Source organism: Centruroides sculpturatus, unplaced genomic scaffold (genome assembly GCF_000671375.1).
Source record: "Centruroides sculpturatus isolate CEXI.00-Female unplaced genomic scaffold, Cexi_2.0 scaffold1400, whole genome shotgun sequence".
In the NCBI taxonomy this organism is placed as follows: Eukaryota; Metazoa; Arthropoda; class Arachnida; order Scorpiones; family Buthidae; genus Centruroides; species Centruroides sculpturatus.
Genome location: NW_019385563.1, coordinates 111888 through 127903, shown reverse-complemented (window position 1 = coordinate 127903; position 16016 = coordinate 111888). Strand labels below are relative to the sequence as shown.

Below are 16016 nucleotides of genomic sequence, written 5' to 3'. Positions count from 1 at the left end.
TACAGGTAACCCCCGTATAACACGGTAGTTACGTTCCAAAAAATTGCCGTGTTATGCGAATCCGTGTTATGCGAAACAAAGAACTAGTACGAAAAGGAAGGTTAGGTTCCAAAAATTAAAAAACATGCTATTATATTTTCATAATTAAGATAAATATCTTTATTGAAATTTTCTTAAGTGATATATATTAATATAAATTAAACAATGTTTTCTTCATCATCACTAAAAGCACTATTAACCGAAAGCGTTTTCTTTTTGGCAAGTTATCCTTATCCTCTGAGCGTTTTTCTGCATTATCTTCAGATCCATGCTCTACCTTTTGCAAAAAGTATGTAATTTTAGATTGCTTGCTTCTAGTTAAAAGATCTTTATAAATTTCCTTATATGGTGCTAAGCACTTATGAAGAATAAAGCAAGTATGGAATAAGGGAAAAACATCTGGCAACACCAAAATCAGAAGCGTGAAGACCTGGCAACATTAAAACAAGTTTCGAGAAGGACCATGTGTATCGACAGAAGGCGAAAAAAGAAAATTTACATATTATGTACTAATAGTTCACGAAAATAATGTATATGAAAACTTAAGTATGTAAAAATTTATTACATTTCATGTTGTATGAGGGTTTTACCCAATTCTTGAACTGTGTCAGAATGAATTCGTGCTATAACAGTATCGTGTTATACGGGGATGGTCCCAATTCTCAAACCGTGTTAGAGTGAATCCGTGCTATAGAAGTGCTACGTTATACGGGGGTTACCTGTAATCTAAATTTACGAATTCATGTACTGTATGTAGAGTACAATACTTGTAAATGTACATGTTTACAATTTAGCGATGTTTACAGTACATCGTGGACTCTTTATTTGTGAATGTGGTTTGCTCTAAGACATTATAAAATAAGATGATTTTGTAAGGTTAAATAACAAATACAGTTATTAAAATTATCTTGCGACAGTAGAAAATAAACTAATTTATATTAAATTTACCAATATCGAGTGGCACTGACAATGACGCCAAATGGTAGATATTGGAACTACGTGGAAAACACCAATATTGAGCACTTAAAGACCTCTCAATAAGAAGACAACACAGAAATACAGTTGTTTTCATGTTTTCTTCTCTAGGATTTATGATGATTATATTAACATTTACTGTAAATGTACATATTTTAATATGATTTTATGTGCTTTAACACTTTCATAGTGATATTACAACTTCAATATTTGTGGCAGATGGATGTAAAGTTGAATAAAATGACAAACTTGATTTTTATTTTTCCATATATTTTTTTGACAAACAACGTATAATTGAGAACAACGTAACTCGAGGTATACCTGTATTATGAAAGCTTTATCATAAGATACAGAGAAAAGTGGTTCATTCTAAAAGGATAATTAAATAACTTTTATATTATTTATATATAATTCTTATAAAATTAAATAATCAAACTAACAATCATATATTGTATAGAATATTATGAATCCTAGCTATTATATTATGAATAAATCAGTGATATTTGTTGAAAGTTTTAAATAAATGAAATTTACCATGTTAATTTAATGTTGCAGTTTCCATTGCAATTATTTAACAACATAGATCTTTAAACAAAGATTTCTTAAAAAGAGAGTTTTATGAATTAATACATGATTTTTCTTAATATTGATGTCTATATTTTAGAAACCATTTTTCTCATCAAATCAGTTTCTCTCATACTGATGTTTTTACTTCTGTCAATTATATCACCATAAATTAGCATATATTTACTTCAAGATTTTAGTATTTCTAAAAAAATACAAAAGAAAAAATCTTTTGAAAATATAGGATAACATTAAAACAAAATTTCAAGTTTAGTTAGTTTTGCCAATCTTCGAAGAACTTTTTTTGGCTTTGAAAGACCACTTTGTGGAATTCTTCTTTTGTATGGTTTTTATTTATTTTTATTTAACACAAAGTTACTCATCATACTCATATTCCAATGTCCTTGTCTACTTTGTTCTATTTCTTTTATATCTTGATGAAGTCTTTTGTTATTTTGTACCAAGGTTATTGAGAAACTGCTTTAAATGAGAATACAAGAAATGAATTCTTAGACTCGTCTTTCATCTTAACTTCTCAAATTTTTGTATTTATCCTACAATATTTCTGAAATCAGGAAGATTTTTGCTTTCAAGGAACTTAGATACATTTCTGAAGATTACACATGTGTTTTTAAATTTTTGTTATTATGCCCTCAAATTATTCTTATTTGTTTCTAAAGCTTGCTGTAGAGGTATTTGAAACAGTTTCAATTCTTCTCTAATGCTTTCATTTCCTTTTACCCAGTGATAAACTCTGCTGATCTATTCAAATAGAAAATAGTGTTAGTACAAAGATAGACAATTTTGTATATTACTAACACTATAAAATTTTTATAAAATCTTAAAGATATGTCTATATTTGTATGGAATAATTCAAAATATTTTTATTGTTTTGGGAGAATTTTTATGACACTATGTTCAGAATGACTAAGTTTGCAAACAATAAATACATTTTTGTAGACCTCAGAAATCATTCAGATAATATATAATTGTAATATTTAAAGCTGATTAAATTAACAGGCAATATTCTAAAATACATGTAATTATAATATTATAAAAGTATAATATTTTGAAAAGATGAACAAAACAGTGCAGGTTTTACGAGAATAATTTATTCGTGCATTGAAAATATAGTTGAATCTACAATCATTTTTGAAAATCTTATAAAGATAATGATCTTTATATGATGATAAAATAAAACTTAAGGTATATTGACCAGACATAATTATACTTAATTTATTCATTTAATAAACTCATTACATTTAAAATCTAAAATGCAGCAAATTTATTCAAAGAAATCTTAAATGGATTTTTACACTTATGTGATGTTCAAAAATTATATTGACATATATCAAAGTTTTCTTGGATTAAAATTTAAAAATTTATTTTATATTTAATCATTTGATGAAAATAATATATTGCATTAATTAATTCTAGATTTATAATTATATATACAAAAGTTTCATTAATTTGAAATTTGATAATTTAAATTCTCGCTTAATTTAAATTTAGTATATTGTACTGTTATTTCCCATAGATATTATTTTCATCATAAATTTTATTTTTATTTTATTTATGTTAATTATAAAAAAATTCTTTTAACTTTAATTTATTTCCATAAAATAAACCAAAAAGTTATTACATTGGTAACTACTAATTCATTTGTGGAACTACATCCTGAGACTTAATGTATTTTAATAATATAACTAATCTTAATCTGTGCATATGTACATAGATGAATAAGCTCATGAATACAAATCTATTTAAATCATAATTACACTGTACTCCTCATCTATTTACATTTTAATTAGTCTAATCAGTCATTATAAAATGAATTGGGATGAATATAATAAAGAAATTATTATTATTGTATATAATATTTAAATATACAAGTAAATAAAGTACCAATAAAGTATCAACAAGTTTTATAGATTTATAAACAAAGAAGTACTTAAAGAAAACTATTTTTAGCATTATTACATGTGTGACATTTCTCTTGTGTTAAGTATCAAGAGTTTATACAGTCTGCCCTCATTTTATGCCACTTATTTATTCTGATTGATGATAATGCTAGTTTCAGATTTTTCTTCAAAAAGTCTCAAAAATTTTTTCCATAATGCATGGAATACTTTTTGCAATTGCTAAATGCAAATGTCTTTGATATTGCTACCAGCACTAGCAAAGACTTTGCTTTACTAGTGGTTCTAAGCAGTATTGGTTTTTTTATTTATTATTCTAAAGTGTTTATTGTTCATATAGTATTTCATCATTTTAAAATGAAGTTATTGTGTAATAATAAAAATAGAAAAAGAATAGCCATGTCAAATAAAAGGAAATTAGTGAAACCAAATATCCAAGTTTGTGTTTGAAATGAACACTGACTGGAAAGAAAGTGACTTTGTAACGACAAGTTTAAATGAAGCTTTAGTACCTTATCATGAAATTCTTAAAAAGAAAAAAAAAAGAAAGGCATGAGAAACAACTTTGCATTCATGCACCTTCATAAGACCCTCAATTGATGGCCTCAGTCAGGTCTGTCATTGCAAAACTGAAGTTGTGTCCAGAAGTGCTGCTGTAAAAGATCAACATAGTGGCTATATAAAAATTGCATCATTGATTTTGGCTGTAAACAAGTAGGTCTAAGCTATAATTTCTGTATTATTAGTTTGTATTAGTAAAATTTCAATACTAGGCATATTTTTATTGGAAAAATATAAACATTTCAAAATAATAAACAAACCAGTAAAATCACTTGCTTAAAAATCACTATTAAAGTGAAGTTTCTACTAGCGTTACCAGTGATATGAAAATATGTTGAAAAATGTTTACATTTAGCAATTGCAAAAAAGATTCTGTGTGTTGTGGAAAAATTTTTTGAGACTTTTCGTGGAAAAATTTGAAACCAGCATTATCGTCAATTGACATAAATCAAACTAATGTAAAATGAGGCCAGCCTTTATAAACTTTTGATACTTAAAATAAAACAAAGTGTCATACATAGTGTTGTCACCTTTTCAAAATCGCTGACCTGGACGGCAGGTCAGGTTTGTTCGAACAGAAGTTCCTGATACATGCACAATGTTATTTTACAATGCACAGAATAACGTGCATGCCGGTTCTAAATCAGTTACAGTTAGGAACTAGGGACTTGCTTAGGTGTAAGTACAGATGACTTAGCTCTATTGGATATTGGAGATTCGTATGTGCAAAAGGAAAAAAATAAAAGAAAAAAAAAAAAAGGTTGATAACAGGTTGCGCGTCACACGTTGGCATAGGTGCAACACACTAACATGGCAGAATTGCAGATGAGTTTCAGTGAGTGTGAGTTCTTTCGCTGTTGAAATAGTGTAAATCTGTAAAAATATTTGCAAGAACTTTGTTTCATCGTAATTTCACAATTTCAACAAAATTCCCAGACAAAATTAATAGTCCACCCGGACAGTGAGTCAATTCCTGGACTGTCTGGGTGAAAACCGGACAAGTGGTAACACTAGTCATACATATAATAATGCTGAAAATAGTTTTCTTTAAATCCCAGACCACATCCCTATTTATTCCATTATAAAATGGATTTATTTTGTGTTGATTTTGTTTACAATGCCTTCTCTAGGAACACATCAGCAGTGTAAAATGAGAGCAGCCTGTAGTTTAATAAACATAATTTATAAATATCAAAAATATATTTAATAAGGAGGAGGAGGAGTTCAGAATTTCATATTTTCAATGTTTTTCTTATTTATTAGGCAATTGTTGAGGCACCTGATAAACAGCTAACTTTAAATGAAATATACAACTGGTTCCAAAATACGTTCTGCTATTTCCGAAGAAATGCAGCTACATGGAAAGTATGTTTATATCTTTGTATATTTTAATTCATAGTATAAAAGTTAAAGAATTATAATGCATGATAAATAAATAAATTTAAAATAAATTAAATTTTAAATATTTTTCTTGTAAGAAAATTAATTAATAACTATTAATGAAAATACATGTTTCTTATAAATTTGCTCTGCATATAATCAACAATTTATATGAAGTTTACAATATAATACAAATATGACTAATTGCTCAATTAGCATACAATATTATTATCGTTACAGTCTGTATATTTATATTTATATTGTAAACTTGTTCAATTTCTTAATTTTATTTAAATCTTGTCTGCACATTTATTTAATGAATATTATTGTTACAATAGTGCAGTCTTATCTTTTTTCAACAGTGAGGAAATCTTTTATTATATAAATTTAAAAAATAGCTTTTTAAGAGTATTCAACAGTCATAATTTAAACATTATAAGTTTTTACATATTTATTCACAAGAATGTATAAGATAAAATTTAAAACTTGATATATTTTCTGTATATATTAAAAAAATTTGTAAATTGATGCATCTGCATAATATTTATTCATTTCTTCACTTTTAGAATACATTTCATATTTGAATATTTTAAAGTTTATAATCAGTATCATTTTCCGATGATGATAAAATTATTATTTGGATATTTGTTTATTGATTCAATTATGATAATTATATTTTATTTTTAATTCTTCATTTCTTCTTCCAATTTCTTAGTTATGAAAAACACAAAATTACATAATATGTTAATTATGTTTAAGAAAAAGACATAAACTTTTGGTGCGTTTTTTAACAATTACTATTTCCCTGTTTATACAGTAACTTACAATGAAAAACTTACGCTTAACAGAATACAGACTGAATTTAAGAAATATTTAAATTATTTAAACAACAATAAATTGATAAGAGAAATGAATATAAAGTTTGAATCAAGTGATCACCATTAAGCTATTATTTTTAAATTCTGTATAATCAGATTTGTTTTGTTTTATAATTGTTCAAATGCTGATACTAACTTTTAAAAAAAATAGTGTAAATAAACAAACACGAGTATAATTTTCATAATCAATACTCATAGTTTAATCATTTAGATAAAGATACTGTATATTCATTGTTATGTTGGTAGCTTGACCGAAGTCTATCAAGCTGAGACAAAAAAACATATATATAGCCGGCTTACAAAAATATTTCTTTATTTCACACGGGTTTTTAGGTTACAACTGAGGGCTCATACGAACTCTCAATAAAACCTAAGTTACAACACCACGTGTCCGAATACAAAATACCTAACCCATTCACTCTCCTTCCTCCCTTTTCAGTTATTTTAGCGTACACAGGCCAGACCCGTTACATTAACACGCGAAGAACGAATCCTTTTAACAGACTACTCACTAGGAGAATCTGGCACTTGAAAAATGGTCAGGTGTTGGACCAAAGTTTCTTCCTATTTGGGAAATATATGTCCCCGTCGATGTATCGGGTAATATAGCTTCGTATCTTGTAAAGTTCACTCAGTCCCTTTTTCGTACCGCGCGGATGCACTTCGATTCTGTCCCCTTCTACTTGGTAAGTCTCTCCTTCTCTCAATGGCGTTGTATGACTTTTTCGATCGGCGATCTACCACAGACGACAGGAACAAGAACCAAACTATTCTGGCATCATATACGTATCTGCTATATATACCCTTGGGTTTCCAAACCCACCTGACCTCTTCGTTGGCCAATCACAAAGGTCCGGGTTCAACAAAGGGAAAGGGGTAGAGAGTAAGGGGTACACGTGTTCTACAAACACAAAGAAGAAACACACAAAAAAAAAAAACCGACACAATTGAAACAAGTAAAACCTAAACCTAGTACAAATGGTAATAACCATGCAAATCATATTTATATACAATAATAAGAATAACAGTAAGTTGCGGAGCACTACATCATATTTTTGAACACCATAACTAGAATCATGAATATAGTTAAATAATATATAATCATAATTCTTGTTGCTGAAAAATTATCCTTCCATTTCCATTATAGACTATGTTTATAAAATTTTAAACTAAGATGATAGAATTTTTCATATTTCTGATTATTTTAAAAATAACTTTGACTATCAGGATATTCAGAAGCTATTCTTCTGCATTACTGAACTTTTTAAGTTAGAAAGGAATAGTGTCAAAACTTTGTAGTAAACTTTTTAAGAATAACTTTATTTTATTTATCTTTAAAATAAAATTATAAACTATCAAGATAAATATTTTAAACAGTTGATATGTAGTCACATACTATAATTTGAATTACAAATATTTAAAATATTAAAATAATATGTCTAGAATATATAGATCAGAAAAATGTAGAATACATGTATTTTGAAATATTGAATGATTCAATTCTTGTTAAACTTCATTAAGTTTGAAAAAATTATTTTATACAGCATAAACCATAACTTTTAAAATAATATGTAGTCTTACTTTGTTGAAAATATTGATTTTAATAAAGTTGGAATTTCTTAATTGTAAAAATAGATTAATTAAAATAGAAATTAACATATTAATTTCATTTGATCTGTAAGTATTAATTACTGATATTACAGGAGTATTTAATAATTATTTAAGCCAATAATTATTATTAAAAGTAATACTTTTAAGAGAATTTAATATTTATGGACTACTCAGAATTTTGCAATTTATTTTTTTGAGGCCATCAACAGGATTTTTAAAAGGGTGGAGGTTTAAAAAAATTATATTTTAAAACATAATTTATTTATTTTTACAATATAGGTAGATAGAGTAACACAATACTGTAAAGGGGCAGTGGTATATCCAGAATCTGAACTAGAGATGGCAACTCATACTAGTTTCAAGGAAATGGGGAGGGAGAGCTCTGTGCTGTGTGTCAATTACTATACTTTAATTTTTCTTTTGGGAGCAGCTGCCCTGCCCTGCCCCTCACTGGGAACGCCCTTGCTAAGAGGGAATTGAATGGGTACAAAATAAATGTTATATACAATTGATTGTTTAACGTTAATTTTTATTTAATTTTTTATTCTTAAACGGGGATAAAACTATGTACAGTACATAGATTATAATATGTGGGGACCCAAAAAAATCCAGATTTTTTGTATAAAAAAACTTTATTTATTAACTTTTTTACAAAATTTCTTCAGTCACCTTCAAAGTACTCTCATTAGATGCGATGCACTTGTGAAGTCTTTTTCTTTACCATTTGAAGCATCTCTGGAACTCTTCAACCTTGATATTGTCCAGTGTCCTTAGCAAAGCTGTTTTTACTACCTCCACATTATCAAAACGCTTCCCTTTTAGATTTTTCTTCATTCTCGGAAACAGAAAAAAGTCGCACTGGGCTAGGTCTGGTGAATATGGAGGGTGAGGAATGACAGGCCATCCCCGAGAGGCCAAATAGTGGGTCAATCGTAAGGCCATGTGTGCGGGGGCGTTGTCATGATGAAGGAACCAGTCACCTGCTCGCCATAGTTCCAGACATTTCCTTCGCACATCCTCTCACAGATGTCTTAACACTTTTTTGGCAGATTTTTTCAACATTTTCATTGTTTTGAGATGTTGAAGGATGCCCAGAACTTTGCAGGCAGAACAAAATAACAGTAAGAGAAACACAACACTACGCTCAAATGTAAACCTACAAACTGACACCGTTTGCACAGCTGTTTCGTGAAGGTCTCTACTAACTCCATGTAACAGGAGAACTCTCTACTATGTCTACAAATGGCAGCAAGCTCTCATTTCGGTTTTTTTTGGGGGTCCCCCCCATATACAGTCTGTAAATCTTTAATAATTAATTATGAACTTTTCCACTATTCAATTAAATTATACAAGAGAAAAATTATATCAGATATCTAATATATACAGTACATATAAACTTTAGGTTAAAGTTAGTAGTATATATGTGTATGTGTGTAACTAACTTTGACATGATTTAATGTTTAACTGATTTCTTTATAACATTGTTCTTCAGTTATTATTGAAACTAATCTTAGTATTAAGGGAAAAAAAAATATTACCAATGGAAAATATTTTTATAAATTATTTAAATGGTTGCCATTTAAATAATTTATGTATTCTTTGTCTTTGTATTTTTCTTATAATGTATTTTTATTATATTATCAACAATACAGTTAACTATTGATTAATTAAGATATTGGATATCTTTAGAAACATTGAAGATTTTTATAAATTAGACAACTTTCTGCTTTATTTGATACTACAATTTTTTTGTCAATGAATGTTTTTAATTAAACTTTAGAATTTTTTTTTACAATTTCAATTGTGATTTTTATGAAGTTTTTGTGAATATGGTGATGTATATTAAAAGTGTATGTCATTTAAAAACATTAAAACAGTAATCTTAAATTATACAGTAGACTGCTTATTTGTAATCAGGAAAATATTATCAAAATTAGCAGGACCCAAACATACAAGTTTTAACCAGCTTTAAATGTTAAACGAAAGTGACCAAAGTAACCAGATATCCCAGATTAGATGGGACAGTACCACCTTGTAATATGTTGTCCCAATTTTAAAACCATCCTGATTTTTTAACTGTTTGGAAATTTTCCTGCTCTTAGATCATTTCCTAATTATATTCAAAAATAGCTAATATTAATTGTATAAATTGTAAATCAAAGATGAATCACATACAAGTTATAATGTAAGAATTTTAATATATCCAATTTATAGAAACAGTAGCCCAGTTGACAATTTATTGCTAAATCTGGCAACGTCTCTATCAGAGATTAGCAAATGTATACTGATTACAAGTATCATGGCTATTCAGATCAGTTATAAAAGGGAATTGATGGTTATTGCTAATTATCTATGTAGAAAATAGAGGTTAAAACAAATATACTATACTTGGAGCCAAAATTAACTTAACTGTCACTGTCACTATTGGTCTTTATTTTGTAAACAAAAGTATATGGATAAGTAAAATGTTCGTTGACTGTTCATAACTTTGCCACCAATGATGTCGTAAGGCTAGAAAACCAGTGATTGTTTATCAGAATTGATCATGTGACTCATCTGACATCATATCAAAGTGTCTGACCTACGTCCCACTTTCTAATTTCAGGACCCGATCCCTTTAGTTAACCATTAAATGTTTTAATCATTATTTGCTCATAATACATTAAATTTCTGCATTTGTTAGCTGTTATAGAAGTTGGGAATAAACAAACAATACTGAATGAATTATATATTAATTAAAAATAATAATAATTAATAAATTTACTAGTTATGCCTCTTTAACTGTTTTAATGCATTCTTTAATGTTAAGAGTTAATGAAACCAGAATTTCATGTAATTGTAGTGTATTTACTTACTTTGCTTAGTGTTATCAGTTAGTAATTGTTATCACTTTAGTCATTCCCAAAATAATTACAATAAATAAAGTCTATTATAACCAAATGCATTTCAATGTTATAATTGAAATTTTTCTTATACTATTATATTTAATTTAAAATGAAAATATATTAATTTTATAATTCCATTATCATTCAATAATATTCTTTGAATAGTAATATAAATTCTTACTGTTAAAACTTGGAAAAAAGTTTTCAAAATGTGATTGTAATAGCGAAAAAAATTGTTATGTAATTGTATTTTACTTTCATATTTATTATATTATCAACAATACAGTTAACTCAATAGTTAACTGTATTGTTGATAATATAATAAATATTAATTAAGAATTCTACATCAAGTCCAAACTAATTCTACGAACATTTCTTTGTATTAATATTGTTAAATTTCATCAGTTCTTATCAAATCTGAATAATAATTTAATATTTTTATCGAATTTAAGTTTGAAATTATAAAAAATATAATAGTTTTTAACTTATTTCATACTTTACTGTATCAATATGTATCTATATATATAATCGAGACGGGTTGATAATAATAATGATAATAATAATAAGTGCAGAGCCCAAACAGTTAGGAGTTGAAAGTTGAAATTTGGTACACAGATAGGGTACGTCACGAAAATGCACACTAAGAAGGGATTTTTCGAAATTCTCCCCCGGGGGGAGAGAGACAGGATTAAAACTTCTATATACATTATGGATATGAGCCAAACGGTTAGGAGTTGAAAGTTGAAATTTGGTACACAGATAGGGTACGTCACGAAAACGCACACTAAGAAGGGATTTTTCGAAATTCCTCCCCACGGGGGAGAGGGACAGGATTAAGGCTTAACACTTCCATCAACAATGGAAGTGTTAAGTAACAATGGAAGTGCTAAGTAACAATGGAAGTGTTAAGTAACAATGGAAGTTTTAAGTAACAATAAAAGTTTTAAGTAACAATGGAAGTGTCAACAATGGAAATGTTACGTAACAATGGAATTGTTAAGAGAAAGCGACGTGCAAGACGCAGATGCAGTTTTTTTCGTTTTTGCGGGAAATCGAACATATTTTTAGACCCATCTAAAAATTCTCTAATTAGTCTGGAAACAAGGGGACCCAATTCTTGCATTCTGTGAAAACGGGTAAGGTTTACTGTAACGTAATAATCTTTATCTTAGTTATCGTTACTTTTGCTCGAGCAACGCTGGGCCCACCTGCTAGTTATAAATAGTTTATTTATAATAGGTTTTACAGAATTAAAAAATAAAAAGACCCTTTTCCAAGTTTAAAAATAAAATGCTTAAATTCTAAATAGGTTTACATGTCTAAAATACAAATAAATATAGCAAAGACATTAATTTTTCTCAAAAGCTTCACGGATAATTTCAACATAATCCAATTTCTCGAGGTTAAGAAATTCATTAGCTTAATAAAGAATTTGAATTTTACTAAAACATTAATATTTTCAAAGCATATTTCATCATTTGAAAGTGTTAGGTTTAATAAATTATGACTTGTATATTAAGATGATGAAAGTCTGTTAGATGTGTTTTGACTTTGTATTTAAAATATATCTTAAAATCCATTTAAAAAAGTTCCTGCAAAATTCCTGCAATTATTGATAAATATAGTAATTATTAAAAAAAACATTAAAAATATAGTAAAATATTTCAAAATATATAGAGTTTACTAAATAAAAATAAAGTTTATCAACAAAAACAGTATTTAAAATATTGTGTACTTACCAAATTAGCAAGACACGCAGAATAAAGAAAATTTCAGATTAATAAATAAATATTATATAGAAAATATTATGTACAGTTTACATAATAAAAGATTTTCCTCTTTACACTTAATAAATTTTGATATATTGTATTTAATATGTAGAATTAATATATAAAACTTTTCATGATAAAAATTCAATGCATGATTTTAATTCATATGTTAGATAACAAACCGAGTAATAAATTACATAATTTTAAGCTGTTTCAAATGTAAAATGTAATAAATTAAATTTCATTTTATTGATTTTTCTACAGATCACTATCACAATCACAGGAAACGCCAAATCAGGTTGGAAGTCCTCCATTGCATCACAATCCTGGATTGTATGGTGATAGCTTAAATGCATCTCTCCAGGTTTGTTTGAATTTTTTATGTTAAAATAATTCATTATTAAATAGTAAAATTTTATTAATCTTTTTAAATTAAATTTAAATTATTTATTTTATAGGCTGCATTAGCAGAAAACAATATGTCTTTCTTGAATAACACAACTAATTCTAGTTCATTAATGTCTGGTTCTCTTTTAACTTTGGCATCTACATCAAGTCCAAACCCTGCATTCATTGAATCTGATTGTTTAGGTACAGATATGATGAATCAAAATGCAACAAATGAAAAAATTTCAAGGTTGGCATTCTTTAGAGTTAATAAAATGATTAATTCTGGATATTAATGCTTATTTTTTAATTCATTATTTTTATTATTATTTTAAATAGCACAGAAATAGAAGTAAAGCAGGAACCATTGTCAAATGATCCAAATGATTCAGATAATGGAAAATCTCATTATTTCACTGATGATTCGCAACAAGAAGAAACAAAGTGTCAGAGTAGTGAGGCTTCAGGAGATATGGATGTTGCTGAAGATTTGTCATTATCATCATCTGAAACCCATTTAGCTCCATGTCCAAGAGGTGGCTGCCTATAAATTGTGTTCAATTCTTTTGTGTTATGGTTATACCTCATTGTTCATAATGTCTCCTTGTACCAAAAAAAAAAGGAGTTAGAAGATCCTGCACAATTCCTGACTTGAAGCAGGATAAATTCAAGACATAAGATAGAATGTGGTGACTCAAAGAGTATTGTGTAGAGTTATTTCTTTTCTTTCCATCGTATCAAAAAATGAACTATATATATATATATTATATGATTGAATCGATGTGTAAATGAAAAGAAATAAGGCAGTTGCCAAACAAGAAAACAATCATTCCTATGGTTAGAATTCCAAGATGAGAAGATTATGTGACCAAAACATTTCAATTAAGCTTTCTTCTTTTCATACAAAATAAAAACGGGTAATTGTACCGAGATAGGTGCACACCCTAGTCGATGAAGTGTCTTTGGCCATGTACAGTGGTATTGTTTGAAAAAGAGTTTTGTGATGTCATCATATTAACAGTATTCCACATTTTCTCTTTTGTTATTTCTGTACAATTGGTCTTTAGCTATGGTCACAAATTATTTTATTTCTAATATTATGTAAGGATTTATTTAACTGTTAAATTAACAGTTAGTTTAGAGTAATGCAGAAAAGCACAGGTTTTGTTTAGAAGCGCACAATGCATACTAAGATATTGCTTATGTTGTGTTACTCTCTAGAGCTGTATAAGTAACATAGACTTTGTCTGGTGTACTTTTTTTAAAATAAGTCTCTTTTGTATATGTCCACAGTAGAAGTGTTAGTTCAAATATTGGAAATATAAGTATGACATATAGCAGCTTACATATCATAATTAAGACTATCACTAAATTACAAGAGTGAAGATGATCGTTGGCAACGAGTTGCATTAATCAATATGATATAAAAAATATTGTCACGTCCATGCCTCAAAGTGTAAGTAAAAATTACAGGATACGTCCACAGCATAGATGATGCAACAAAGTATTCTCTCCTATTTATTTCTAACATTGCATTTTTTTAACAACATTTTGTAGCACCTGTTGAAAGACTTAAAATCATAGCTTTATAATGAGAATTATCATTTGGGAGCTTAAAAAAAATTAACATTTTTGGCATTTTTACACACTTGTTAACATGGCATACAAACTTTTTAATCAATTATATTGTAAATAGTGATTAGGAAATTTATAGATAAATAATGCTTCCTTTGAAGTCTATGAGATATATCTGCCTTCCAGTGCCATCAGTTTCCATTAGTATAAAAGGATTTTTGCTTCTAATAAATAAATTATTTTAACTTCCAATGTGGATATCAGACTGAATAAATTAAAAGTAAAATAATAAAGCAAACAAAAGTGAAGTGGTACGTTAGTGATAAGTCGTCAGGAATTGTGCGGATATAATAGATAAATTAGCAATAAATGTCTATAGTAGATAGAAGTAAAGAAAAAATAACATAGTTATAAATAAAGAAAATTGTCACTAGATTGATAAGAAATATGAAAGATATTTCAGTCTGATGTGATGTTTAACCAAAATATTTCATAGTAATGTATAATTGAATATAAGCTATTATGAACTGGGGTTTGAAATGCAATAACTAATTTTATTTTCCCTCTCACAACTCCAGAATTCAATCTGTCATTAAAAATAAGGTATTTTTATAGATTGCACAATAGTTTCAGGGGCCATTGTAGTAACAAATCATCCAAAGAAAAAATAAATTATCGTAGTTATGTTTTTTGTTTTTTTTTTTGTTTTTGACTGGGAGACTGATGGAATTCACTCTTGCAAGTATATATCATTTTATCTAACCACAAAACTGCTGATTTGACAATACGGATCTGATTGAATAATCTAGTCCTTAGGAGAGTTCCTCTAGCATTTTTACAAATATTTATAGCACAAAAAAGTCTTGTTAAAAATTGTAGAAATTGTCTGTGGACCAGTAAATTGCCAGCCAAAGGACTAACTACTTTTACTGGACTGCAGTCAGTCACAGCAATAATCACTTGTTAATTGTCCTGTATTACAACTGACGGGGATATATGCTGCATGGATAGGTCATTTGTAACCCCGAATGAAGGACCAAAATAAAGCAGCAAGTAAAATATATTTTGTTTCCTCATTTATTGATATGACTAATAATTTCATTACATAAATACTTAATAAAACTATAAGATATTACTGATTTATAAAAACATTTCAAGAAACATTTGTTATGCTGTGGAACATATATAATTATTTTATCAAATACTTTCAAATTATAATAAACTTAAACTTAAATTTTATTCAGTTAAAAATAATTAGGTAAGTTATAAATCCGTACGTTAGTTTTACCCCGTAATTTTAACTATGCTTTTATTTAAAATTAATTTTTATAATTTATTATCAAAATTTCAGATGAAAAGCAATAACAGAAAGTAATATTCAAGAAAATTAAAACATAAAAAAAAATTTTTTTTTAATCCAAATAAGCATTAATGGTATGATTTAATGATTGAAACTAATTGTTTTTAAGCAAA

At 27.6% G+C, this 16016-nt stretch overlaps 1 protein-coding gene across 1 annotated transcript in view; it reads left to right on the top strand.

Annotated features, from left to right (window-relative positions):
* The window catches only part of LOC111640157 (forkhead box protein P1-like), a 53831-nt gene extending 38225 nt beyond the window's left edge, over positions 1-15606 (top strand). The window contains exons 14-18 of the mRNA XM_023386153.1: positions 5322-5423; positions 8207-8316; positions 12846-12945; positions 13040-13218; positions 13308-15606. Coding sequence (XP_023241921.1) covers positions 5322-5423; positions 8207-8316; positions 12846-12945; positions 13040-13218; positions 13308-13518 — 702 coding nt within the window. The 3' untranslated portion in view covers positions 13519-15606. The remainder of the gene's footprint in view (positions 1-5321; positions 5424-8206; positions 8317-12845; positions 12946-13039; positions 13219-13307) is intronic.
* The last annotated feature ends 410 nt before the right edge of the window (positions 15607-16016 follow it).